Raw genomic sequence first — 26,603 nt, forward strand, 5'->3', positions numbered from 1 at the left:
TCGGATCCACATTATGTCAGCAGCTCCACCGTGAACTGTGTTCAAACAAACACGCTCACGCCTCACAGACGACAGCTTACAGTCCTGTAGAGATAAAGTGACTTCACTGTGCGCAGAGCTTCAGGACCATAAGTCTTATTGTAAACATACCACAGCAGACCCGACGATGTTTGCATGAACGCGCTTTTCAGCATCTCTTTATTGACCACTTTACACACACGGCTGCTGTGCGCACACAGCCGGCTGTAGCTTTGCAGCGCACAGCCCGACACACACCAACAACAGCACAGACTTTAAGGCAGCGAGGCCTGATTGCGGGTGCCGCTCAGGTGCGTCCGCCTCCCCTGCAGCGGCGCTGCAGACCACGCCCGCCACACACAGTAACCAGGTAAAATACATACTTAGGCAGAATTTTGCAAACATCTATTTTTTAGCAGCATAGAGCTTTTTTCCAATTATTTTTTTTAAAGTCAGGTCAAGGCTCCAAAAGCCCAAAGGAGATATAAGGGCGGCTCACAGCAGTTTCTGTTTGCTGGATCGTTTTAGTTCAGCTGCGTGTCTTTGCTTTTGTTATACTTCTTTAGGAGTTCAAAATGTGTTCATTACATAAATAAAATGTAATTTTCTCTGCAGCACTTCATGGATTTCATAAGCAACACACTGTAGTTGCTCTGTGGATTCTTTTAAAAAGCAGTTAAAAACTCTTCTGCTCAAACAAGCCTTGTGTTGATCTACGTATTTTATATTCTTTACATTATTTGATCTTTTACATTGTGTATAATGTCTGTTGATTGTTGTCATGGTCCTGGGTCTGTTGACCCAGCCTTTTAAGTTTGAGTTCATTTGGTTATTAGACTCCTTGTGTTTTCTTCCCCTGCATTAAGGTCCCCTCACCCTTCGTGTTTCATGTTATCAAGTTTGCATTATCATGTCTGTCTCATGTTTCCTGTTTTATTTTGAAGGAGTCGTGTGTTCTTTGTTCATTGTATTTAGTTTCACTTCCCCTGTCCTGTCATTAGGCTCATGTCAGTCAGCTGTTCCTCCGTGTGTTCCCACTCCCCCTAATCACCTGCTGTGTATTTAAGTCCTCTGTTTCCAGTGTGTGATTGTCAGGTCGTCTGTTGTCCACGCCATGTTTCCAAGTTCCTTGTCTAGGTGTGTCTTATTGTCTGTTTAGATTCCCCAGTTTAGGTTTGTGTTCATTTTGCTTCAGGTTGCCTTGCCCTTTGTTACCAGCCATATTAAACGGCTCACTTTTTGTTAACATTCAAGTTTTCTTCCTGTTCCTTGGAGTCTGCATGTTGGGTCCTTTTGTCAACCCCTACAGTCTGCCCTCGCCAGACTGTGACAGATTGTATTGTTTATTTTAATATTTGTGTACAGCGCTTTGTGACTGCCTGTCTGTGAAAAGCCTGACCCTAAACCTAACCATAACCTAATTGTAACCTTGACACTAAAACCACGTTTTGAGCCTGAAAAATGCCTTTAAATGTCTTCAAACCTGCGAGGACCGTTGTGCGTGTCTCCTCACAATGCAGATTTTGGTCCTCACAAAGATAGCTAGACAGGAACACACACACACACACAGATGTCACAGGTGTGACTCTCAGTGTGACCTGATGGTGGCGCTGCTTCAGGATCAGAGCAGGAGGGGGCGGGGCTTCGTCAGCTCTAAGTAAAGTGATCCTGATGATCGGCTGAGCTCATTACAGACGCTCAGAGAGGTCACATGATCACGTCAGGTGACTCAGCTGGTTACAGGTGAGGATACAGACACATCAGAGAGTTTCACCTGTTTCTGTGTCGGCCTATCAGGTTTGTGTTACTGTGCATGTATTTAACATACCAGGACTCTTTCTGCATATTTATAAATACTTTTTCTAAAATTTAACTCTCAGGTTATTTTGGGAACATTTTAATACTCTTGTTTCCTGACAGTTTATAATTTAAGACATATTTAACTTCTTTTAGAATGATTATTATTTAGTTATTACTTTAGATTACTGTAATGAGCTGTTCTCTCACTAAATCTGAATATTCAACGTTTGTTTCCTCACAATGAAATGTAATTATTCAGCTCTTTAGAAAACTTTCAGAGCGTGTTTCAGGCGTTTGGATTTTTCAGAAATAATTATTTTTCTGCAGTTTTCTGTAATTTTATTCTTAGAAACATAACATCAACATAACGAGCTTGTTCTCCTATAGCGAGTCACAGATGTGTGTGTTCATTATATTTATCATTTATAATAATTGTAGAACATTTAGTTTATAATTCACTTCATCCATATTTTTAGTTAAAATAAAACGTTTTAATGAGATTTTTCCTGATGCTTATTTCATATTTTGGGGATGTTTTCGCAGAAATATGTTCTTTGAATGTATCACTAGTTTTATTTATTTATTTATTATAATTGTGACAGTTTTTATGGTTCTCAGTCATCTGAAGGAGATTTTTTCTGATCTTTTCTAAATATTTTTGTAGAATATTGTGATTTGAGTTGTTTTATCATGAAATCCTGTTTCATAATTAACGTGATTATTTAAAATCACAGTTATGATGCTGTTTCCATCAGACTGTGAGTCTGTGCTGTTTATAGTGCAGTGATTGGCTGAGACAGTCGGGGTTTACTGAGTCACCATTGGCTGCTGCAGGTGCGAGCTCACGTGTTCATGCAGCAGTTGTGATGAAGGTTCAGACGATGATGTTTCTGTGATGGGTTAATGGCAGAGCCGTTTTTAAAGCACTGTTTCACTTTATGCGAGCCTGCAGGGTCTCTGAGCGATCTGATTGGCTCTATGAGGTTGCACTAACTCAGCCTGAACACTAACCAGCAGACCAGACTAATGGAAACAGAGCAGAACTTTAACTGTGGGACAGGCGGGGGTTCATGATGATGCATTCAGGTTTAATCTGATTTTAGAGTGTCAGAATACGCTGTGTGGCTGGCACACCAGGGGGCGCTGCTGCACAGGGAGCGCTGATCATGGGCCCATTTTCTTCTTCTGTTTGTTTGTTTATACTATTCTGTCCAATCACAGCCAAGAAATGCTGCTGGTTAGTTGTTCCTGTGAGCCAATCACAGCCTGTTTGTCCATCATGTCTTTTTCTCTCATAGTCTTACTTTAAAATCTGAACATTTCCATCTTTTTCCTCAAAATTCAGACGCCTCTCTGTCATTTACATGACTTTGGCTCCGTAAGTCAAAGATTTAAACTTTTTCATGTTATTAATGCTCCAACAGCACAAACTCGGTACAGAGGTTCAGTTCAGGTGAAGCTAGCGAACAGCTAGCAGCTACAGTCACTACTATCAACATCCACCTGTCAGTCAAAGAGGCCACGCCCCTAATGATGCGAACTTTAAATTATCCACAGAGACTGAAACATCTGTGTATCCAGCTGTAAACATGTTTAACATGAGGACTGACTCACTGCTGCCTCTGCTGGACACCAGAGGAACTGCACGTGACACACTCAGACGTGTGTGTGTGTGTGTGTGTGTGTGTGTGTGTGTGTGCGCAGACATCCAGGAGTTTTACGAGCTGACGGTGTGTGAGAACCAGACGACGGACCAACCACACACACCTGTACAGGTACGAATACACACACACACACACACACACACACACACACACACACACACACACACACACACACACACACTCACACACCTAAAACAAAACAAACTTATAATCCACATAGAAACACCCGTTGCTGTTACTTAGCAACAGCTGCAGCAGCATTGCCGGGGCAACAGCTGCATAACACCATGGCAACAGGAGCCCAGCCCCCACCACCCCCTCCCCTCACTCTTCCTCTGTGTCTCTCACCCTCTCTCTCGCTCTCTCTTCATGTCTTCCTTCTGTCGAGTGACTCAAGGTGCGCACACACACACACACACACACACACACCCCAGTCTTCCTCATCTTCATCTCTCGCTCTCTCCTGCACTGCTCGCTCGCCCCCTTCTCTCTCTCTCTCGCTCAGTGCTGTCAGACGGAGGATAGAGGAGCTGAGAGAGCGGGCGAGCGAGGGAGGATAGACAGAAGAACGAGGAGAGAGAGAGAGGGAGAGCGAGCATGAGTGTATGAGTGTGTGTGGAAATGTGTGTGTGTGAGTGTGTGTGTGTGTGTGGATATGGACTGCCTCTGCATTGTCACCACCAAGGTAAGAGCAGACCGCCCGCACGCATCCGCCACAACACACACACACACACACGGTTTATGAGGACACACATACATGTCCTCGTGTGTGTCCTCATGAAGCATCAAAGCCAGTGTTTTGTGTGTGTGTGTGTTTGTGTGTGTTCAGATTTCATGTTTTCATTCAACACCACTGTCTCTCGCTCTCTCGCTCTTTCTGCCCCCGTGTGTGTGTGTGTGTGTGTGTGTGTGTGTGTGTGTTAGCATAGCCACATTAGCACGTATGTTAGCTGATGCTAGCCGCAGCCAGCTGTGAGCAGGAGGGCCGTGCGCTGGATGCTGAGCACATGTGGAATCGGCGCGTCACATGTCGAGGCTCACATGTGCTTGTTGTCACGGAGACGGTCATGTTTCCCTCCAAACTGAAGCTGGGTTCAGGACGTGGGGGCGGGCTGCAACAGGTCGTGTGTTAAACTGCACTGTCACCCTGACCTGTGGCGCTCGGCGGCGCGCTCGTTACAGGAAACTGAAGGAAAGTACCGAGTGTTAGAGACACTGTTGGCGCCACGGGACGGTTCAGGGTGATCACCTGTTGTATCACAGGATGAACCTGAGTGGCATCATTAGCGTGGAAACTTGGTCTCAGAGGTGTGCAGTAACCACACGTGTGGGTACGACTGTGACGACGAGGTCACGTCTGTGGAGGGTCCTAATAATCTTAGAGGCATCATCCAACCTCCCCAGCAGGAGATCATGTGATCGGTCGTACAGCAATGATTCACCAAGGGTGTGCAGGTGTGACAGATGTGCAGGTGTGACAGATGTGCAGGTGTGACAGATGTGCAGGTGTGACAGATGTGCAGGTGTGACAGATGTGCAGGTGTGACAGACGTGCAGGTGTGACAGATGTGCAGGTGTGACATGCGTGACAGACGTGCAGGCTTGACAGGCGTGACAGATGTGCAGGTGTGACAGGCGTGCAGGTGTGACAGGCGTGCAGGTGTGACAGATGTGCAGGTGTGACAGGCGTGCAGGTGTGACAGGCGTGCAGGTGTGACAGATGTGCAGGTGTGACAGGCGTGCAGGTGTGACAGGCGTGCAGGTGTGACAGATGTGCAGGTGTGACAGGCGTGCAGGCTTGACAGGCGTGCAGGTGTGACAGATGTGCAGGTGTGACAGACGTGCAGGTGTGACAGATGTGCAGGTGTGACAGGCGTGCAGGTGTGACACGTGCAGGTGTGACAGATGGCCCAGGAGCAGTCAGGAGCATTTCAGCTCAAACAGCAGCAGTTGGAGGAGAAAGAGCAGGAATGCAACAAAGCTGTGGGATGTTTTTAAATTTTCTGATCCTGAGCTGCTCCATGGTGGAGAGGATGCTGTCAGGTGGAGGAAGGAAGACCGTTAGTGGACACATATCATAAATATGAAGAGATGTGAATGAGCTGGTGGAAACACAGAGAACACTTGTCTCAGTCTGTGTGGATCAGAGCTGTGATTGGAGGTTCATGTCTGAGACATGTCGTGTTACAGTGCATGTGAGTCATGTCGTTACTCTGTAGTGTACCACAGTGTAATTATCATTTACTTTGTTCATCACAGAAGTGTGAAATGATGTCAGTGACAGAGTGACACAGAGCTCAGTGAGTTTTATGACTAACAGCTCTTCACACACCAGCTCTGTGATATTTTCATGCATTACAAATGCTGTCCAGACTCACCTGTGGGGAAACTCACCTGTTCTGAACACAGCCGTTCACACTGATACATAAAACACTTGATTTGACTATCTTGTTGGCTCCTGGGATGTGTTACAGAGGCTTTATCCCAGCAACAGGATACCGGCTGTAACAGGAAACACTGGGGCGGTGCTGTGGTGTCGTCCTTACAGACACATCCAGGCCGGTGCTGGTCACTGGGTTCAAGCCTAAAACACTCTGTGAGTGACAGAAAGCGTCGATGTTTGACTGCAGCTCGGAGAGGAAACCATGTCACACATGAACACGTGTTTCTGACCGTGGGCCTGAACAACCAGCAACGTGGACTGGTTTATGATCCTGGTAACACAGATCTGTGAGGGAGTCCGCCCAAACATGCAGCACAAACTGTGTTTCATCAACGTGAGAAGCCAGTGTGAGTAACGTTCGTGTTGTTGGAGCAACAGATGGAGCAAAATGTGCTTAAGGATGGAGGCCTGTAGGAGGCCATGAAGAGGAATGTAGCGTCTGGGCTGATGTTTGCTTTCTCCCTCTGTTCTTTGTGTTCGTCCTCTGTAGTAACTCCTGACAGTCGTTGTTGGTTTATAATGTTGGCATCCTATTAAAGAGTATTAATCATTTTAAAGGCACATTCATCCCTCTGTGTTCTCTGATACTTCCTGTTTCCTCTCCTCCATCACTGCTGGAATATTCTTCTATTTCCTGCTCACAGAGATGGATGTGTTGGATCAGAAATAGCTTCGTCTATCTTTAGCTGCATCAGTGCTGCTAATGGACCCACACACACACACTGAGGTCTTGTGTATTCAAACAGACTCTTCTGCTGTGCTCGCTCCTCATTGGGCAGCAGTTTGTTTGAATGGACCAATCCAGTCCAGTGACATCATGTGAGAACTGGCTCAGACCGGACTGATTCCTGCAGCACGTTAAAGAGTTAAATGCTTTGCTGGTTCTTCTACACGTGTATGTTTGCATGAGCTGAACTGGTTCCAGTCTTTAAGACCATAAAGACTCTTTTTCATTAGCACCTACTCTGGAAGTTCGCCATGGTTTTCAGGGTTTTCCATTAGTGGTAGCTCCTGGTACCAGGTACGTTTTTAGTGCCCGCTATGCCGGGGTTCCAAAGTGACCTGAGGTGATCTGGAAATGTGACATCAACAGATTGTGTACCACTGCAGGTGGTACTCGATTGTAATGGAAAGAATTGACTGTCATAGTATGTCATGGCTCTAGAGTGCAACCCATTTGGTCGCAAATGAGACCTAATTTCTCAAAGGTGCGACTAAAAAAAATCGACCAGCCGTTTGAGCAAAAAACCCCAAAAAAGAGTCTCTGCAACTCTGAAAGTCTCTGTGTGGTCAACAATAGATACACATTTCGTCGATATCGTGATCTAAACCAATCAGACATAGTCAGGGGCGGGACCTCTCAGGTTCCCATGCACAAGTAAGATGTTCAGATGTTCAGTTTGAAGCCTCCGAGACTTTTTTTAACTCAGATTTTGTTTTTATTTAACATATCTTGAGATGTTTTAAGTTTAAATTTCAGCTCAGTGAAGCAGTTTAAGCACAAGAACTTCATCAGTACCGTGTTTTTTGGACTATAAGGCGCACCTAAAATCCTTTAATTTTCTCAAAAGTGCGCCTTATGTATGAGTTCTGGTTGTGTTTACTGAGCTCGAGCTGATTTCATGTAGTACATGTGGCTCAAAAATCTGTCACAAATGTTTTAGTACGACTTTGGTAACCTATGAAGCTGCACGGCTGCATAGATTGTCGGAGCATTACGGCTACCGTGGTCTGGAGCCTCGCGGAGTGATACGTACTGTGCGTCAATGCAATATTACCGTATTGTGTGTATAAGGAGCCCAAAATGGCTCCTGATAAGAGACATGCTTATGCAGCGGATTTCAAGTAAAGTCTGACTTATCTATTTGTCTCGCGTAATGCGCCTTAAAATCCAAAAAATACGGTAACTTATGTTTTTTGTAGAAATGAGCTCCAAATAAAGAACTTTGTGTTGACAAGACTGATAGGTAATCATTTACAAATCAATATTGTCTGTATGGACGGTCATGTTTAGAAAGTGAACGTGTAAAGTGTTGGGCACCGCGGTTGAAACATTTGGGTGCGCCTAACTGTGGTGCTGGTGCACCTAATAAAAAAAGTTAGGCGCACCAGTGCAACCATGGCAACAAGTTAGTCTAGAGCCCTGGATTGGGTACTACTGGAACATGCTGCTGACACATGACCTCGTGATGTCATTGTGACGTGGAAATACAGGCTTTCAGGATGATGGAGGTATTAAACTGAAGATGAACCTTTATTGTGGCGAGCTGAAAACGATGCCCATAACACAGGGAAACACGGTTTAACAAACACATTATCCTCGAGGCTTGAGCGGCTGTTTTTGTCTCCATCTCAGTGGTTTAATGAGGTTCTCTTCTGCCTCTGAAGGACTGACGATGGCTCAGGTCCGTTTGTTTTTAGAAACAGTGATCACTGCAAAGGTTTCATCCTGTCAGGTAGTTTTCACTGGAGACCACACAGCTGCAGAGCTCTGAGCGGCATCAAAATAAAGTGCTTTTCACTGGTTTTACTGGAGCTGGAGCTCACCACTGGTTCTTCTGTTACAGCCTTGATGTAGTCCAGCAGGTGCAGCTGTTGGCTCTACTCTATAACACGACTAAGGGCGTAAGTCCCCTGTTAGCAAACAGTTTCAGTCTGTTTGATTAGAAATGAATCGTATGTACCTACACATACTGTCTGCTTTCTACAGGAAAACAAGTAAATGTAGGGACTGTGAAACAAATGTTTACAGGAAACAGATCATATTTCCCCGTCTTATATCACGAGTACGCTGTAGTTTATTACAGAGCCTTTTCACATCCCTGTGTTTTATATCTGTATCTTATACTCACTATGTTCATGCACATGAAAGATGTTCTTTTCATTCCCTCCCTTTACAGATTTAAAGCACAGTAACGGTGAAAGGAAAATAAAAAGTTTCCACCGTCATCATGAGCTCACATGTGTCTGCAAATTATGACAGTAGTTTTGTTCTTGTTACAAAGACAGAGACGTCTTTATCTGTGTTCATTTAAGAATAATAGAGCATGTTTCGAGCACATTAACGACTGAATATTAAATGAAGACATAAAAAGTCGAGATCAATCCACCCCATCATACGGGACGGGGAAATGTCAGCACAATTACAACCACATCACAAACTGTCCTCAACATGAAGAAGAAGGCTTTCAGGAGCAAAGTGAAGGAGGAGGTGAAAGCAGCACAGCGGGAGGTGAAACGCTGCCTGAGGGAAGCAAAGGACACCTACAGGAGGAAGGTGGAGCAGAAGTTGGAGAGGAACAATATGAGGGAGGTCTGGAATGGTGTGAAAACCATCACAGGCCACAACACCAAGAAAAGCACAGTGGGGGGGACTGTGGAGAAGGCAAACGAACTCAACAACTTCTTCAACAGGTTTGACCAGCCCACAACCCCCCCACCCTCACCCTCACCTTTACTACAGAGTCCTCTCCCCACCCTACCTACCTCGCTTCCCCCCCCTCCCTGACACTATGACACCCCCCCCCCCCTCCTCCTTCTCCAACCCCTCTCTAAACAGCACGACAGCCTCCCCCCCTTCCAATCATCTGCCAGTGTCACAGTGGATCAGGTCAGGAGGCAACTGAGGAAGCTTCGCCCCAGAAAGGCAGCAGGCCCAGACAAGGTGTGTCCTAGGATGCTAAAGGCGTGTGCTGCTGAACTTGGGGAGCCGCTACAACGAGTCTTCAACCTCAGTCTGCGACTGGGGAGAGTGCCCGCCCTATGGAAGACATCCTGCATCGTCCCGGTCCCCAAAAGGAACCGGCCCAATGAGCTGAATGACTTCCGACCGGTGGCACTGACGTCACATCTTATGAAGACTCTAGAGCAGCTCTTCCTCAACCTCCTCCGACCACAGGTACAACATGCCCAGGACCCACTACAGTTTGCATACAAGGCGGGTGTCGGAGTGGAGGATGCCATCCTGTACCTCCTACACAGAGCCCACTCACACCTGGATGGGGGAAAAGGCACGGTCAGGATCCTGTTTCTTGACTTTTCCAGTGCCTTTAATACCATCCGGCCCTGTATGCTTCAGGAAAAACTGAACAGGATGGAGGTGGACCCCTGCCTGGTGGCTTGGATCTCCGACTACCTCACCGACGGACCACAGTACGTCAGGCTGAAGGACATCACGTCTGACACAGTGGTCAGCAGCACAGGAGCACCACAGGGAACTGTGCTGTCCCCTCTTCTCTTCACCCTGTACACCTCTGACTTCTGCTACAACTCTGAATTATGCCACATTCAGAAGTTTGCAGACGACACAGCCATCATGGGGTGTATCTGGGATGATCAGGAAGAGGAGTACAGAAGTCTGGTGAGGAACTTTGTCGCATGGAGTCACACAAACCACCTGCAACTCAACACCTCAAAGACTAAGGAACTGGTTGTGGACTTCGGGAGGTCTAGAGCAGGTCCACTGCCAGTTCAGATAGAGGGGGAGGAGGTGGAGGTGGTCAACAAGTATAAGTACCTCGGGCTGTGGATGGACAATAAACTGGACTGGTCATGCAACACAGAGCACCTGTATAAAAAAAGCCCAAAGCCGACTGTACTTCCTCAGGAGGCTGAGGTCTTTTAACATCTGCAGGAAGCTCCTGAGGATGTTTTACCAGTCAGTGGTTGCTGGAGTACTTTTCTATGCTGTGGTGTGCTGGGGGAGCAGCACAGCATAGAAGGACTCATCCAGGCTGGAGAAACTGATCAGGAAGGCTGGCTCTGTGGTCGGCATGAAGCTGGACACTCTGGTGACAGTGGCAGAGAAAAGGACACTAAAGAAACTGATGGACATTATGGACAATGCTGGGCATCCTCTGCACACGGCCATTAACAACCAGAGGAGTCTGTTCAGTGACAGGTTGCTTCTCCCCAAGACAAGAACTAACAGACTTAAAAACTCCTTTGTCCCACACGCCATCAGACTGTTTAACTCCTCTCTGGAGGGGAGAGGACGGAGAAACAGGGGGATAAGGGAGGGGGGAACAACTGAGCTGTAGGTGCTTTTCTACACGGTGCAATATTTGCAATATTTGTTTTTTGTTTTGTCTTTTTTCTTATATTTGACTGTGCAATAATCACTGTGCAATATACTCACTCAAATGAGCAATCCTATTTATCCATATTGTATATTCTGTATCTATATATGTGTATATATGGTGTATTTATGCTTATATCCTTACTCTCATTGCCCTTAATGTATCTGTAACATGCAACTTCTTTCGGTGCTTTGCTACTGGAAACTGAATTTCCCGGAGGAACCCACCCGACGGATTAATAAAGTTTCATCTAATCTAATCTAATCGAACTGCTCACGCTGTACTTACACTTCCATTTACCTGTCCAGGAGTTACACCTTCACTTATAAAGTGTCACCCAGGTGTGTCTGTACCATCAGGATCTGCAACTTTTATTCGTACCTGTCTGGTGATTTTCAGGTGTGAATGTGGTCACATGACGTGCATGCAGTTTGTTTCCTGTTTAGTTGTGAGTAGACGGTCTGAAGGATTCCATCTGGCTTTGAGTCTTTATCTGTGTGTGTGTTGTGGCGCCTCCTGCAGGCCCGTGGGTCACCTGTCACACACAGGTGTGTAAACACAGCAGCTCGTCAGCGCTTTAACCAGACGTTAAATCACCGCCGCTCACATCATCGTGTCAGCTCGCCTGAGGTCAGGGGTCACCACTTCCTGCCTTTAATTAGAGTCCTTTGAGCTTCACACACACTTCACACAGTGAGGATCAGAGATGTTAAACCCACAGACACACAGACAGGTGAGCATGGCGCCGCCGAGGCTGATGGGTAAGAGCAGGTTACAAATGCTGCGCCGCCGCTCCGTGTGTCTGTCTCCATCTTTATGAATCGAACATGACTCCTCCCCCTCTGTTTGGTGATGTCAGCTGCCAGGCAACGGAAGCTCTCAAGGGTCTTCTTGTTACTATGGCAACCGCATCATCTTTGCCTCTCATTCTCTACTTTCCCAACAGCTACCTCGTTTCCTCGCTCTCTGCCGAATGCTTCCCTTCGCTCCTTAAACTCCTCCCTTCCTTCCCTTCCTTCCTTTCCTTCTTCCCTGACCTCCCATGCTAGACTCTGATCTGTGATCTGGAGGAGGTTAGACATGAATAATTAATGTTATTGCTATTTTGTGGATTATAGATATTTGATGTGAGGATGAGTCATTGATGTAACCCCTCATCGATGGTGACATCATGGTAATAAAGAGGTAATAAACACAAATATAATGATCTATGACAGACGACCTGTGTGATCGATGCATTGGTAAACCTGTTTAACAGGATTATGAGGACGGTGTCAGAGCTCCTCAGGGGGTCTGGATGATCCACAGAAACCCACAGAGCTCCGTGTGGAGGCTGATGGAGCCCTGTGGGCTTTCAGGGGTTGTTGAGGAGGTTCCAGAGGGCCTCCAAGTGTTTGCGAGGCGGCCTGAGCAGATAGAAACAGGGTTAGAGGAGGTTTCAGGAGTTCGCCTGGAGTTTGGAGTTCCTCCCTGTTCCTCAGATGGACTGCAGGGAGTCCTGGTGATGTGTCGGAGCTCCCCGAGGAGGTCCAGGAACAGGGACAGTGGAGGTGTCTCAGCTGTGGGGACAGGGTCCTCATGCTAACAGCTAATGCTAACCCCGATATGTTTCACTGCAGAAGTACCGTTACCAAGACGATGAGACTCCACCTGTTGATCCCAGCCCCGGTCACATGACCCAAGGACGCAGCGTTGAGCTGAGCCACACACACCTGGACGGATACACACACCCCGCTGCAATCACAGTACGTGCACACACACACACACACTCATATGCACACTGAGTCTAGTGTGTTTTAACCATCTAGTATCAGTTGTGTCAGTTTTTTCATTGGTCAGGTTTTTTCTGACAAGCTAAAATAAATTGGTCTGCACAAATAATTCCAGATGTACAAATATGACACAAATGATAACTCATGTAAATGAATATTTAATTCATTGTTTCTGGTTTTGTGTCAGTGTGGATGCAGTTCTTCATCTGACCAACAGGGGGCAGCATCAGCCCGCCTGCAGCTGTGACTGAGCAGGCGTGTGGTGTGTGGTGCTGTGATGTAGCTCGGTACAAGTGTAATAATAGAACACCATCAGCAGCAGAGTGACGGGGTCACAGGGTGTGGAGCTGACTCATCCTGATGTCACACGGTCAGAATCCCTGGAAAGGTCCTTGAGGAGGCTGGAGGGGGTCAGGGTGACTGTGCTCAGAGGTCCTTGTCCAGGTTTTAGGTCCTGGAGGAGCTTGTTAGGGGCAGGTGAGGGTCTCTGTGGGGGCTCTGAGGTGTTTCACGTGTCCTCAGGTCTCTGAACATGTTCCAGTGATGTCTGGGGTTTGATCTGAAGGTTTTAGGGTCCTGGGATCACTGATGAGAGATTCCAGGTGTTTAGGAGGACCGTTGTGTGTCAGAGGACGTGCTGGATGATGCTTAACAGGGTTTAAGCGGTTTTATCAGGTTTTGAGGGTCTGAACTTAAAGGTCCTTGGAAGCTCAAAAAAAGAGTGCAGGGGCTCACCACAGGGAGGCTCCAAAAGGTTGGAGGGCTCTCAAGGAGCTCTGTGGAGAAGTGAGGAGGTCTGTGGGAGGTCCTGTCACATCCTCAGGTCTCTGATCAGAGCTCCGCTGTTGAAACACTTCCAAAGAGCTGTTCCCAGGTCAGATCTGTGCACTGGGGTCGCTGTGATGTCACAGGCAGCAGGTGAGGTCAGCCCCAGTCCCCCGTCCCTCATTTACCCCATCATTAATATTCACAGAGAGAGAGAGTGAGGTGGTGGGGGTCAGGCCCACAGCCACAGGGACCTCTCCTTGCTTAATTACTGACACACACACACAGTGTGGGCCGCTCGTGCCCACTCTGAATCTGATGCTCTGCCTCTCTCTCTCTCTCTCTGTCGCTCGTCACCATGGCAACGGCAAGAATGGCAGAAAAGGGAGAGATGAGAAGAAGGGGATGTGGGGGTGGTGTTGCCATGGCAACAGCATTAGCCTGAGTATGTGTGTGTGTTTGCTGAATTACCCCCCCAAATTTCCCTATGCCCCCCTCCTCCTCTTCGTCTTCATCTTTTATCTCTCTCTCTCTCTCTCTTGGCGATGGTGACATCACAGAGGGGAGGGGATTCCTTCAGAGAGCGAGGGGCGGTGGTGGTAGAGAGACACAGACACAGAGAGAGAGGGAGAGAGGTGTGCAGTGAAGCATGAGGAGGGTCGAGCGAGGAGAGAGAGAGAGCGGAGGAGTGATGAACAGCCTCTCTCTCTCTTCAGTTTTCCTCGCTCGTCCCTCCGTCTCATTTCTCTCCATCAGGAGCAGGATGCTCGCTCGCTCTCTGTGAGCTGTCGGCCATGTCTCTGCGCTCCGTTAACGGGATCCGACGCCTCGCAGGGTTAGCGGGTTTGTGCTGAGCGCGACCTTCCTCCTCTCTCCTTCTTCTTGGTTAATTATTCATCCGTCTCTACGCCGCCGCTCTTTATGTAACCGCTTGCTGAGGAGAGAGACAGGAAGTGATGTTCGTGTCCGTGTGGTACGCCAAGAAGATGGGACGACGATTCATCAACAACGTACGGAAAGCCAAGAGGCACAGGCAGAGGATGATGGTAGGACACCTTCATTTTATAGCCCTCATTAGCACGCCATTGGCTCCACAGGCCAGGGGGCGGGGCCTCCGGCCAGGCCAATCGTGTGGTAACCGAGGTGAAGTTTGAGTGAGTGTAATGGCCGTCTGTGTGAGGTGGAGGGTAAAATGTGTAGCTGTGGGCAGGTTTCAGGTTCATGGATCCATCCAGATGTCAGACGCAGTGACATCACCACAGCTGGATCCTGTTTAAATGACATGTGTAAGTACCGATGAATATCACGGCGACGGTTCACACCGCTCCAGCTGTCACCACCATCATCATCGCCATCATCAAGCCCCAGAGGCCTGAAGTCCTTACCTCTGCTGACCGGCACTGTGAACGCAACGCGATGCGTTTGAGGGACCGAGTGCATCTGCCTCCAGCTGTGGGAACCGCTGCATGCTGCATGCATGTGTGAACTCCATTTACCATCGTCATCAGATCTGTAGTTAAACGGGGTGTTAAATGTGTGTGTGTGTGTGTGTGTGTGTGTGTGTGTGTGTGTGTGTGTGTGTGTGTGTGTGTGTAAAGCTTAATGAAGAGGATGTCCCGGTGGTGTTTGCCTGCTGTCCTGGTTTCATCACTATAATGTTTAAATACAGCTCATTGAAGTGTGATCACATGACCACAGGCTGTATGGCATCACAACCTGCTGGTCTGTGTGTGAAGCTCAGGCCTCTAACTCGGTGGATGTTTCTCCTCCTGCTGTTCCCATAGTGACTGCAGATTCTCGTAACTACAAAATTCAATTCATCAATATTTGTATTTTAACCTTTGAGAAACAAAGATCAAGAAACTGAAAAAAATCCATCAGTGCAGAGAGGTCTGTTAACACATAGTGAGTGAGAAAGGTGACTGGAAAGGAAAAACTCAATGCATCATGGGAATCCCCCGGCAGCCTACATCTATTGCAGCATAACTAAGGGAGGATTCAGGGTCACCTGGTCCAGCCCTAACTATATGCTTTAGCAAAAAGGAAAGTTTGAAGCCTAATCTTAAAAGTAGAGATAGTGTCTGTCTCCTGAATCCAAACTGGAAGCTGGTTCCACAGAAGAGGGGCCTGAAAACTGAAGGCTCTGCCTCCCATTCTACTTTTAAATACTCTAGGAACAACAAGTAGGCCTGCAGAGCGAGAGCGAAGAGCTCTAATAGGGTGATATGGTACTACAAGGTCATTAACATAAGATGGGGCCTGATTATTTAAGACCTTGTATGTGAGGAGCAGGATTTTGAATTCAATTCTGGATTTAACAGGAAGCCAATGAAGGGAAGCCAAAACAGGAGAAATATGCTCTCTCTGATTGTGCATGCAATGCATAATAAGAAACAGAAAGTTAGCGGCCATCCAGGTCTTTATGTCTTTAAGACATTCCTGCAGTTTAACTCATTGGTGTGTGTTATCTGGCTTCATGGACAGATAGAGCTGGGTGTCATCAGCATAGCAGTGTAAATGTATGCTATGTCTTCTAATGATGCTGCCTAAGGGAAGCATGTATAATGTAAACAGAATTGGTCCTAGCACTGAACCCTGTGGAACTCCATAATTAACCTCAGTGTGTGAAGAGGACTCTCCATTTACATCAGGGGTCCCCAATCTCAGTCCACGAGGGCTCACCCTGGGTCAACACACCTGAATCACATGATTGGTTCATTACCAGGCCTCTGGAGAACTTCAAGACAGGTTGAGAAGGTAATTTATCTATTTAAATCAGCTGTGATGGATCAAGGACACATCTAAAACTTGCAGGGACACCTACCCTCGTGGATTGGGATTGGGGACCCCTGATTTACATGCACAAACTGGAGTCTATTAGATAGATATGATACAAACCACTGCAGCACAGTACCTGTAATACCTACAGCATGTTCTAATCGCTCTAATAGGATATTATGGTCGACAGTATCGAACGCTGCACTGAGGTCTAGCAGGACAAGCACAGAGATGAGTCCACTGTCAGAGGCCATAAGAAGATCATTTGTAACCTTCACTAAAGCTGTTTCTGTGCTGTGATGAGCTCTGAAACCTGACTGAAACTCTTCAAATAAACCTCTGCAGATGATCTGTTAGCTGTTTGACAACTACTCTTTCAAGGATGTTTGATATAAAGGAAGGTTGGAGATTGGCCTATAATTAGCTAAGACTGCTGGGTCTAGAGATGCTTTTTGAGTAAAGGTTTAACTACAGCCAGCTTGAAGGCCTGTGGTACATAGCCGATAATTAGAGATAGGTTGATCATATTTAAGATGGAAGCATTAATTAATGGCAGGACTTCTTTGAGCAGTTTTGTAGGAATGGGGTCTAAAAGACACGTTGATGGTTTGGAGGCAAATGGCAAGCAGGTCTGGCCTGGATCTGGTATCAAGCCGGCACTGCTGGCATGGTAAGATGTATGTCATCCAGATATGGGTCAGTCCTGGCATAGATTGTAGTGTTTATGTGATGGCATGCCATATCTGGTTTGATTGTGGTTTGGTGTATGTGGCCCAGGCTCATAGAAAACAGGTCTTCCCTGGATCCGGCATCAAACTGGCACTTCTGACTGACCGGTGTTATGGCAGAGTGTATGTCAACCACATGTGGGCCAGGTCTGGCAATGATGGCACTATTTATGTTCCTATTTTTTCCTATTTTAGTTAGAAAACCCAAATGCCATGTTGCAGTGCTATACTGCTATGGTAGCCAACGTAGTAATTATTGAAGTTAACTCAGAAAGATCAATTGGAGAAAAAGAGTCTAACTTAACATCAATGGTACTAAGAGTAGCTGTAGATAATATTACATCTGTGGGATGATTTTGAGTAAACTGCATTAAGAAGTTCATGGAGTCATTACTGGTTACCTGGACTGGATCAGCTGGGTCTCTGAACCTGCAGCAGGTTTAATGTCTCTGATGGATCCTGACCTTCAGTGTTCCTCAGCTCAGCTTCATTCATTCAGGAAACGAAGCAGGTCTGAAGGATGTGATGGTGATGAAGATGAAGGGCTCCTCATCTTCAGCGTGTATACCAGATCAGTAACAGCTCAGCTTGTGAGGACTCTGCACAGCTGCTCACTCACAGAGCTGTGATGGATGTGAGAAGATGGTCCTAAACTCTGAGAGCAGCAGAGTCACTGTGAGGCCGAGAGACATAGACTCACAGTAAGAGAGAGAGAGCGCTGTCAGGGGTAACGAGGAAGAGATTTAGTTGATTCACACAGATTAAACCTCTCTGTCAGTCTACCTCTCTCACCCTCTCTCTGTTTATAGTTTGTGGTGTGTTTTCTGGTGTGTGGTGTGGTGTGGCATTGAGGGTTTGTTGGAGGTTCTGGAGGGAGTGCTCTCAGCTCTGAAGTTCAGCCTGGTGGTGGTTCTGGTGTGAGCTGCCAGGTGAAGGAGGTTTTATAAAAGTCCAAAAACTCCAGTCCAGCTTTCTGATCACTCTCAGAGTTTTTAAGTGTGCCAGTGACATTTTATTACTGCACTTTTCTCAGATTACAGGCTTAAACAGGACTCCAGGATCTCCTGTATGGAGACGCTGAGAGCTTGAAATGATCGCTGGTTTGGGTTGTTTGTGCTCCTTAGAAAGCAGAGAGGGTTCGGGCTTTCTCCTCTCTGTTGTGGTCCCACAAATGTCAGCTCAGTTTTATTTAATAGCCCAGAATCACAAATCAAAGAGATGCCACACGAGATGGAACAATTCAGCATCATATACGTGGTTATTATTGAGCTCTGGGAGCCCCTCCTCCTAAACTCAGGTCTGGTTTGAACGTTCTGGTCTCAGACTGTCAGCGTATGCAGATGATGCTGTTGTAACTAAACCAAGTGATGAAACGTTTCTGAAACACAGTATGAAACATTTGGAGAAACCTCCTCGGCCAGAATAAACTGGGTCAGGTTTATGGTGAGGCTGTGATGGTGGGGAGAGGACTGCAGAGGACTGTGTTACTGTGGACTCACCTGGAAACAAGGATGGTGCTTTATTAGGGAGTCATGTTTTGGAAACGGTAGAAGCCAGACTGAAACAGAAATGGATCTTACCTGAGCTGTCATTCATGAATAATCTTGCTGCATCTGTGCTGTGGCATCGTCTGTCTCCCGTGGACCCTCCTGTCGACCTTTATTTGCCAAACTTCAGTCAGTAATCGTAGACTTTTTTGGACCTTCTTCACTGGGTCCCACAGAGTCTTCTGTTTTTACCCAAGAAACAGGATGGAGGTGAAGGACTTATTCACCTGGCCAGCAGAGGGCTCTGCTCTCTGTACAGAGATGGTGAGTGGCCCTGAGGACTGAGTGTGGAGGCCGGTCACAGGGATGGTTCAGACTGGCTGTGGGGGGTCTGGGCCAGGCTGAAGGACTCAGTGCTGAAGGAGTGTTTCTAATGACTTTTCATCTAAGACTTTTACTAAGAGCTGGTCACATGTGTGACTCTCACGTCTGGGTTTCTAAGAACTCGTTATGTTTGGGACTCGTTTTAATGTGAAAATTCTCATGTGGTAAAGTGTGTGGACCAACCGTGGACCAACCGTAGACCAACCGTGGACCAACCGTGGACCAACCGTAGACCAATCGTAGACCAACCGTGGACCAACCGTAGACCAATCGTGGACCAACCGTGGACCAACCGTGGACCAACCGTGGACCAACCGTGGACCAACCGTGGACCATGCTCCTGCTCTGTCTGCTGCACTCTGTGTCTTCCTGCCTCTCTCGCCCTCTCCCTCTCTCTCTCTCCTGCTGTCAATCTGCCTCTCTCGCCCTCTCTCTCTCTCCTGCTGTCAATCTGCCTCTCTCGCCCTCTCTCTCTCTCCTGCTGTCAATCTGCCTCTCTCGCCCTCTCTCTCTCTCCTGCTGTCAATCTGCCTCTCTCGCCCTCTCTCTCTCTCCTGCTGTCAATCTGCCTCTCTCGCCCTCTCTCTCTCTCTCTCTCCTGCTGTCAATCTGCCTCTCTCGCCCTCTCTCTCTCTCTCTCTCCTGCTGTCAATCTGCCTCTCTCGCCCGCTCTCTCTCTCTCTCGCCCTCTCTATCTCTCTCTCTCCTGCTGTCAGCCTGCCTCTCTCGCCCTCTCCCTCTCTCTCTCTCTCCTGTTGTCAGCCTGCCTATCTCGCCCTCTCCCTCTCTCTCTCTCTCCTGCTGTCAGCCTGCCTATCTCGCCCTCTCTCTCTCTCTCTCGCCCTCTCTATCTCTCTCTCTCCTGTTGTCAGCCTGCCTATCTCGCCCTCTCCCTCTCCCTCTCTCCTGCTGTCAGCCTGCCTATCTCGCCCTCTCTCTCTCTCCTGCTGTCAGCCTGCCTCTCTCGCCCTCTCTCTCTCTCTCATCCTCTCTCGCCCTCTCCCTCTCTCTCTCTCCTGCTGTCAGCCTGCCTATCTCGCCCTCTCTCTCTCTCCTGCTGTCAGCCTGCCTATCTCGCCCTCTCTCTCTCTCTCTCTCCTGCTGTCAGCCTGCCTCTCTCGCCCTCTCTCTCTCTCCTGCTGTCAGCCTGCCTCTCTCGCCCTCTCTCTCTCTCCTGCTGTCAGCCTGCCTCTCTCGCCCTCTCTCTCTCTCCTGCTGTCAGCCTGCCTCTCTCGCCCTCTCTCTCTCTCTCTCCTGCTGTCAGCCTGCCTCTCTCGCCCTCTCTCTCTCTCCTGCTGTCAGCCTGCCTCTCTCGCCCTCTCTCTCTCTCTCATCCTCTCTCGCCCTCTCCCTCTCTCTCTCTCCTGCTGTCAGCCTGCCTATCTCGCCCTCTCTCTCTCTCCTGCTGTCAGCCTGCCTATCTCGCCCTCTCTCTCTCTCTCTCTCCTGCTGTCAGCCTGCCTCTCTCGCCCTCTCTCTCTCTCCTGCTGTCAGCCTGCCTCTCTCGCCCTCTCTCTCTCTCCTGCTGTCAGCCTGCCTCTCTCGCCCTCTCTCTCTCTCCTGCTGTCAGCCTGCCTCTCTCGCCCTCTCTCTCTCTCCTGCTGTCAGCCTGCCTCTCTCGCCCTCTCTCTCTCTCCTGCTGTCAGCCTGCCTCTCTCGCCCTCTCTCTCTCTCCTGCTGTCAGCCTGCCTCTCTCGCCCTCTCTCTCTCTCCTGCTGTCAGCCTGCCTCTCTCGCCCTCTCTCTCTCTCTCTCCTGCTGTCAGCCTGCCTCTCTCGCCCTCTCTCTCTCTCCTGCTGTCAGCCTGCCTCTCTCGCCCTCTCTCTCTCTCTCATCCTCTCTCGCCCTCTCCCTCTCTCTCTCTCCTGCTGTCAGCCTGCCTATCTCGCCCTCTCTCTCTCTCCTGCTGTCAGCCTGCCTATCTCGCCCTCTCTCTCTCTCTCTCTCCTGCTGTCAGCCTGCCTCTCTCGCCCTCTCTCTCTCTCCTGCTGTCAGCCTGCCTCTCTCGCCCTCTCTCTCTCTCCTGCTGTCAGCCTGCCTCTCTCGCCCTCTCTCTCTCTCTCTCCTGCTGTCAGCCTGCCTCTCTCGCCCTCTCTCTCTCTCTCCTGCTGTCAGCCTGCCTCTCTCGCCCTCTCTCTCTCTCTCATCCTCTCTCGCCCTCTCTCTCTCTCTCTCTCCTGCTGTCAGCCTGCCTCTCTCGCCCTCTCTCTCTCTCCTGCTGTCAGCCTGCCTCTCTCGCCCTCTCTCTCTCTCCTGCTGTCAGCCTGCCTCTCTCGCCCTCTCTCTCTCTCCTGCTGTCAGCCTGCCTCTCTCGCCCTCTCTCTCTCTCCTGCTGTCAGCCTGCCTCTCTCGCCCTCTCTCTCTCTCTCTCCTGCTGTCAGCCTGCCTCTCTCGCCCTCTCTCTCTCTCCTGCTGTCAGCCTGCCTCTCTCGCCCTCTCTCTCTCTCCTGCTGTCAGCCTGCCTCTCTCGCCCTCTCTCTCTCTCCTGCTGTCAGCCTGCCTCTCTCGCCCTCTCTCTCTCTCTCTCCTGCTGTCAGCCTGCCTCTCTCGCCCTCTCTCTCTCTCCTGCTGTCAGCCTGCCTCTCTCGCCCTCTCTCTCTCTCTCATCCTCTCTCGCCCTCTCCCTCTCTCTCTCTCCTGCTGTCAGCCTGCCTCTCTCGCCCTCTCTCTCTCTCCTGCTGTCAGCCTGCCTCTCTCGCCCTCTCTCTCTCTCCTGCTGTCAGCCTGCCTCTCTCGCCCTCTCTCTCTCTCCTGCTGTCAGCCTGCCTCTCTCGCCCTCTCTCTCTCTCCTGCTGTCAGCCTGCCTCTCTCGCCCTCTCTCTCTCTCCTGCTGTCAGCCTGCCTCTCTCGCCCTCTCTCTCTCTCCTGCTGTCAGCCTGCCTCTCTCGCCCTCTCTCTCTCTCTCTCCTGCTGTCAGCCTGCCTCTCTCGCCCTCTCTCTCTCTCCTGCTGTCAGCCTGCCTCTCTCGCCCTCTCTCTCTCTCCTGCTGTCAGCCTGCCTCTCTCGCCCTCTCTCTCTCTCCTGCTGTCAGCCTGCCTCTCTCGCCCTCTCTCTCTCTCTCTCTCTCCTGCTGTCAGCCTGCCTCTCTCTCTCTCTCTCCTGCTGTCAGCCTGCCTCTCTCGCCCTCTCTCTCTCTCCTGCTGTCAGCCTGCCTCTCTCGCCCTCTCTCTCTGTTATATAAGTGTATTGGAGCTGCAGCGTCTCCAGAGATGAGCTGAATGAAGTGAACTGTGTGTTTTAGTGTTGATGCTTGAGCCTTCAGGGACTGAAGCAGAGTTCACTGTGTTACTGACACACACACACAGACACACACACACACACACACACACTCACACACACACTCACACACACAGACACAGACACAGACACACACACACACACACACACACACACACACACACACAGGTTTACCCTCATCGTGGGCATCCTGCTGTATCTGGCCCGTTGGTCGTCGCCTGTTTCTGCCTGATTTTAAATCTTTGATGCTTGATAACTTCTCATGTGAGCGTCACACAGACACGGCTGATGAATTCATGAACTATTAACAGATTCATATCGCACAGCGAGCGCCTCTAAAACAACAGACAGAGGCACTCTTTAACAGAGCCTGCTAACTAAATTACATCACTGTGTTTCCACGGAAACGACCCACAGCTCAGGATAATGTGATTTCCACACTGAGCTGTGATAAGAACACAATATTCTTTATTAATCATATAAACTGCAGTCATGAATGTGTGAACTCACACCTGTAAGCTGCTGAAACGCTCACCTGTGCCAGGCCCGTGATGTCACATGTTACCATGGTGACTGTGGAGGTTACAGGTGTGTGTTTGTACATAGTGGGGGTGTCCAAATTCATGGACTGCATCCTCCTGAGGACGTGTTTATAGAGCGATTACGTCACAGCGGCGCGCCGAAGGCTGTCCAAATTCGTAGACTCCTCTGAATGCAGCCGACAAATGCGTCCTCCTTTTCCCCGAATTTGAAGGATGGGTCGGGTGTGTCCTTCGTGGCCCACCATATCCCAGAATTCATAGCTCGGCCCAGCCAAACTCCAGTTTCCAACAATGGCGGCCGCTGCTAAGTTTTAATATTACTCTTGTTAATCTTTCTGGGTCACAAAATAAACTTTTAACATATTTTCAGGCGAGAAAGTAGCTGTGTAAACATCAAATATCTGCTCGGTTTATCAAGATATCGCATATTTGTAAAAGTGCTTCGACGTTTTCAGAGACGTCTGTTACCCACCAGCTCGAAAGGAAGCCGGGAGCTCGAGGGTCACTAGAGCTGCCGAGAACGGCACAACTCCCGACACATCATTTTCAGATCCCCGCGGACTTTTGCTACTCAGGTTAAACGTGAAATATAAGTCACTTAGACAACCTAAAAATGTTATTGTTGGACTTTTTTCAGTGTTTTGTTTGTTCGTGAGTAAATCGGTTTGGCTGAGATCAAAGTTATTAGATTAGATTAAATAAAACTTTATTAATCCCCCGGGTGTTTTCCTCCTTGGTTTTCACACAGCTGAATAAACGTCAAACAGAAAACTGATTAAACAGAAGTATGAGACGTCGAGAGTTTACACCATTTACACCTGTTATATTTTGTCCCACGTAGACTTCGAAGGCCGGGTCCTCAGGAGGATGCAGCCCATGAATTTGGACACCTCTAGTGACTCTGACTACATGAATTTAAACGTGCATAGTTCAGACACCTGATAGGGTCTTTGTCTGTGAACAACAGCACGATGAAAACCGTCTGCAGGCTGGGACTGGTGGTTCCGTCATGTTGGTTTAATGTAATGTAAGGAAAACAGGGGCCTGGGGCCCCCTGAAAACAGACTGCAGCCGAGGCCCTGAAGCACCCACCTACATTAGAGCCTCAGTTCCACTGGGATCTACTGGACTCGACTTGGTTGTTAGGGTCGTCTATCAGGTCACAGTTCCTGGTACCAGGTACTTTTTCTGTACCTACTGGGCGGGGCCAAAAATGTGACATCAACAGATTGCATGACACCGATTGGCTGGTCAGTGACATCAGCGGATGAGTCGTGACTCCGACACAGGAATCAAACCCGCCATTTTAAAATCCCACCGCGAGCGAAACGACCGCACACAAACCATCACCGTGGTCCAATGACAGCGTGCACACGTCTACCACTGTTTAACACATCAAGTTCTCCATTGTTGTGTTTGTGTCACACACATGACATCACAGGACTCGTGCCGTGTTGCTATAGCGACCCCGACGTTGGGTTTGTTTGTTGTATGACAAACATTTTAAATAGTGACATAAACAGACTTTCAAAGAAGTGACTGAGGTGGGACTCAACTGTAACAAAAACCAACCGTAACCAAGTAAAGTCAAGTAGAACCGAGTAGAGTACAGTAGAGCAGGTGCTAGTTAGCTAGCTAGCTTAGGTGGTGGGTTCATGGAGGTCCTGATCCCTTCACTCTGGTCCTTCTCAGGCTCCAGCTGTGTTAAAGACCTCCATCAGTGTGACATGGGTGGAGGTTAGGTGGAAGTTGCAGATCAGTGGGTGAAGATGCTTCAGCTCTCTGAGCTGTCAGGATACAGATGTTGTGCTCCTGTATCCAGGTGTGTCAGCAGGAAACAGCGAGTGTTATATGAAGGTTTAACAAAATGTGGGCCGTTTATTTGGCTGATGGGAAAAAAAACACAAAACAAAGACAAAGCAAACTGGGACAAAACTAAACTGGGAGCAGCTAAGACTAACCATGAAAACTATGACACAAGAACATGAGCATGAATCTGAGCAGGAGCACAAAAAAACCCAAGACCTGACATGACCTGAAGCAACACAAACAGATGACCCGACACTGAACGACTTAAATATACAGCAGGGTAATGAGGGAAGTGGAAACAGCTGACACAAATGAACATCACGCCACATGGGAAGCAAAGCTAAACACACTGAACATGGAACATCAGTTTTCCTGTAGACTCCTGGTGGAGCAGAGGTCTGCAACAACACCACGCCAACGGACTTTCAAAATAAAACAGGAAGCATGGAGAGACATGAACTCGGACACGAAAGCTTGACACAAGAGAGAGGGAGCGAGAGAGGGACACAGAGGAGAGACACAAGGGGACACGGGTGATAACACAAACTGGACTAAAACTCAACTAAGTCCTAACTAATAATAACAACACAAGAACATATTTCCAAGAAATCACAAACCCCGCCCCCTGACAGGGAGGCCATGTTGGCTCAGTGTTGGTGTGATGAGCTCCAAATACAGTACAGCTGATAAATTTACCAGCTGCTGCCTGTGGAGCTTTGATCAAGCATCAAACATCCTGCAGTTATTTCTATCTGCTTTAAAGCTTTTATTAGCTCCTATTTTTATTACAGTGTGCGGATTAAAGGACGTCCAACCCTCAGACACGTTTTCTAACACACAGTTTACTGTCAGAGAAGCTGCTCCAGCTGTTTCCTGTTTGGATCATCTGAACGTGTCACAAACAGAGACGCTGTTACAGTGTATCTGTCTCTGCTCCAGCTGTTAGCAGCTGTTTCAGTAACCGCTTTGCATTTCATGAAGAATGACTGAAAACTAACAGCTCACCTGTACACACACCTGCAGGAGCTCTGACCCCTGTTTACAGCTCTGTGTATGTGTTGATGGTCAGAGCTGTGTGTGGGCGGGTCTAGGATCAGGTGACCCTGAACCCTCCCTCATATCTGCAGCACATGTCCCCCCCTCACTGAGCCTGGCCCTTCTGGAGGTGTTTGGCTGGGTGTAGAGCAGCCTGATGGAGGCTTTGAATACATCAGGTGTAGCTAGCACAGCGCCTGCTGACAGCTTTAAATGGCACTGATGGAGCTGCACATCTGTGGCTGTCAGTGATGTCATGATGATGTCATGAGAATCATGATGTCAGGTGTGCTTCAGGACATGAAGGACAGAGGACATGCTGGGCGGTGTGTGTGTCCTCCTGTGATAAACTGTGTAAGGGTGAGGTAGAGTGTGTGTACAGCGTGAACAGCTGGCATGGACTGATAGGCTCCGCCCCCAGCTACCCTCACCTGGACAAACGAAGAAGGCGGGTGGATGATGATGGATGAGCTGTGAAGGGTTTGGTCACATGACTCAGTGAGGTGTGTGGTTAATGAGTGGAGAGAGCGCCACAGCAGGAAGTGATGTAATAACCGTGTCTCCAAGCTCTCATGAGTGCTTGGAGCAGATGATATGAGAGTTGGTTGCTATAGCTACGGCTACAGTTGCCCAGGTAACCGGGCCCCTTGAGGGCTCAACAGCTGTTACCATGGAGTTGCCGTGGCGATGAGCAGAGATATTCTGGGATGTGATTTAACTCTGCATGTGTTTATTTTTTTTACAGATGAACGGGTCAGAGGGAGAGCTGGAGTACGAGGAGATCACACTGGAGAGGGTGAGCGCACACACACACACACACACAGACACACACACACACACACACACACAGACACACACAGACACACACAGACACACACACACACACACGTGTAGTGGTGAGAAACACTCCGTCCTCGCGCTCCTTCCAGCTCGTCTCCGCTCTGTTTTTAGACGCATCACTCTGATTTAAAAGCCGCCGTCACCCTCTGAATGTAAGCCACGCCCCCCTGACATCAGCGGGTTATTTTTAGCTCCTTTTACAAATCAAACCAGTGAACCTGACG

The 26,603-nt window shown here is 48.6% G+C and overlaps 1 protein-coding gene across 4 annotated transcripts in view; it reads left to right on the forward strand.

Moving 5' to 3' along the window:
• Window positions 1-26,603, forward strand: part of dlg4b (discs, large homolog 4b (Drosophila)) — a 55,666-nt gene that overhangs the window by 9,523 nt on the left and 19,540 nt on the right. The window contains exons 3-5 of one of the 4 annotated variants that reach the window (XM_076879482.1): window positions 3,523-3,593; window positions 12,623-12,748; window positions 26,285-26,335. In XM_076879482.1, coding sequence (XP_076735597.1) covers window positions 3,523-3,593; window positions 12,623-12,748; window positions 26,285-26,335 — 248 coding nt within the window. Of the gene's footprint in view, window positions 1-3,522; window positions 3,594-3,635; window positions 4,168-12,622; window positions 12,749-14,218; window positions 14,587-26,284; window positions 26,336-26,603 lie in introns of those variants that run through there. The other 3 variants (XM_076879502.1, XM_076879491.1, XM_076879505.1) reach the window with 3 other exon arrangements.

Source organism: Maylandia zebra, linkage group LG3 (genome assembly GCF_041146795.1).
Source record: "Maylandia zebra isolate NMK-2024a linkage group LG3, Mzebra_GT3a, whole genome shotgun sequence".
In the NCBI taxonomy this organism is placed as follows: domain Eukaryota; kingdom Metazoa; phylum Chordata; class Actinopteri; order Cichliformes; family Cichlidae; genus Maylandia; species Maylandia zebra.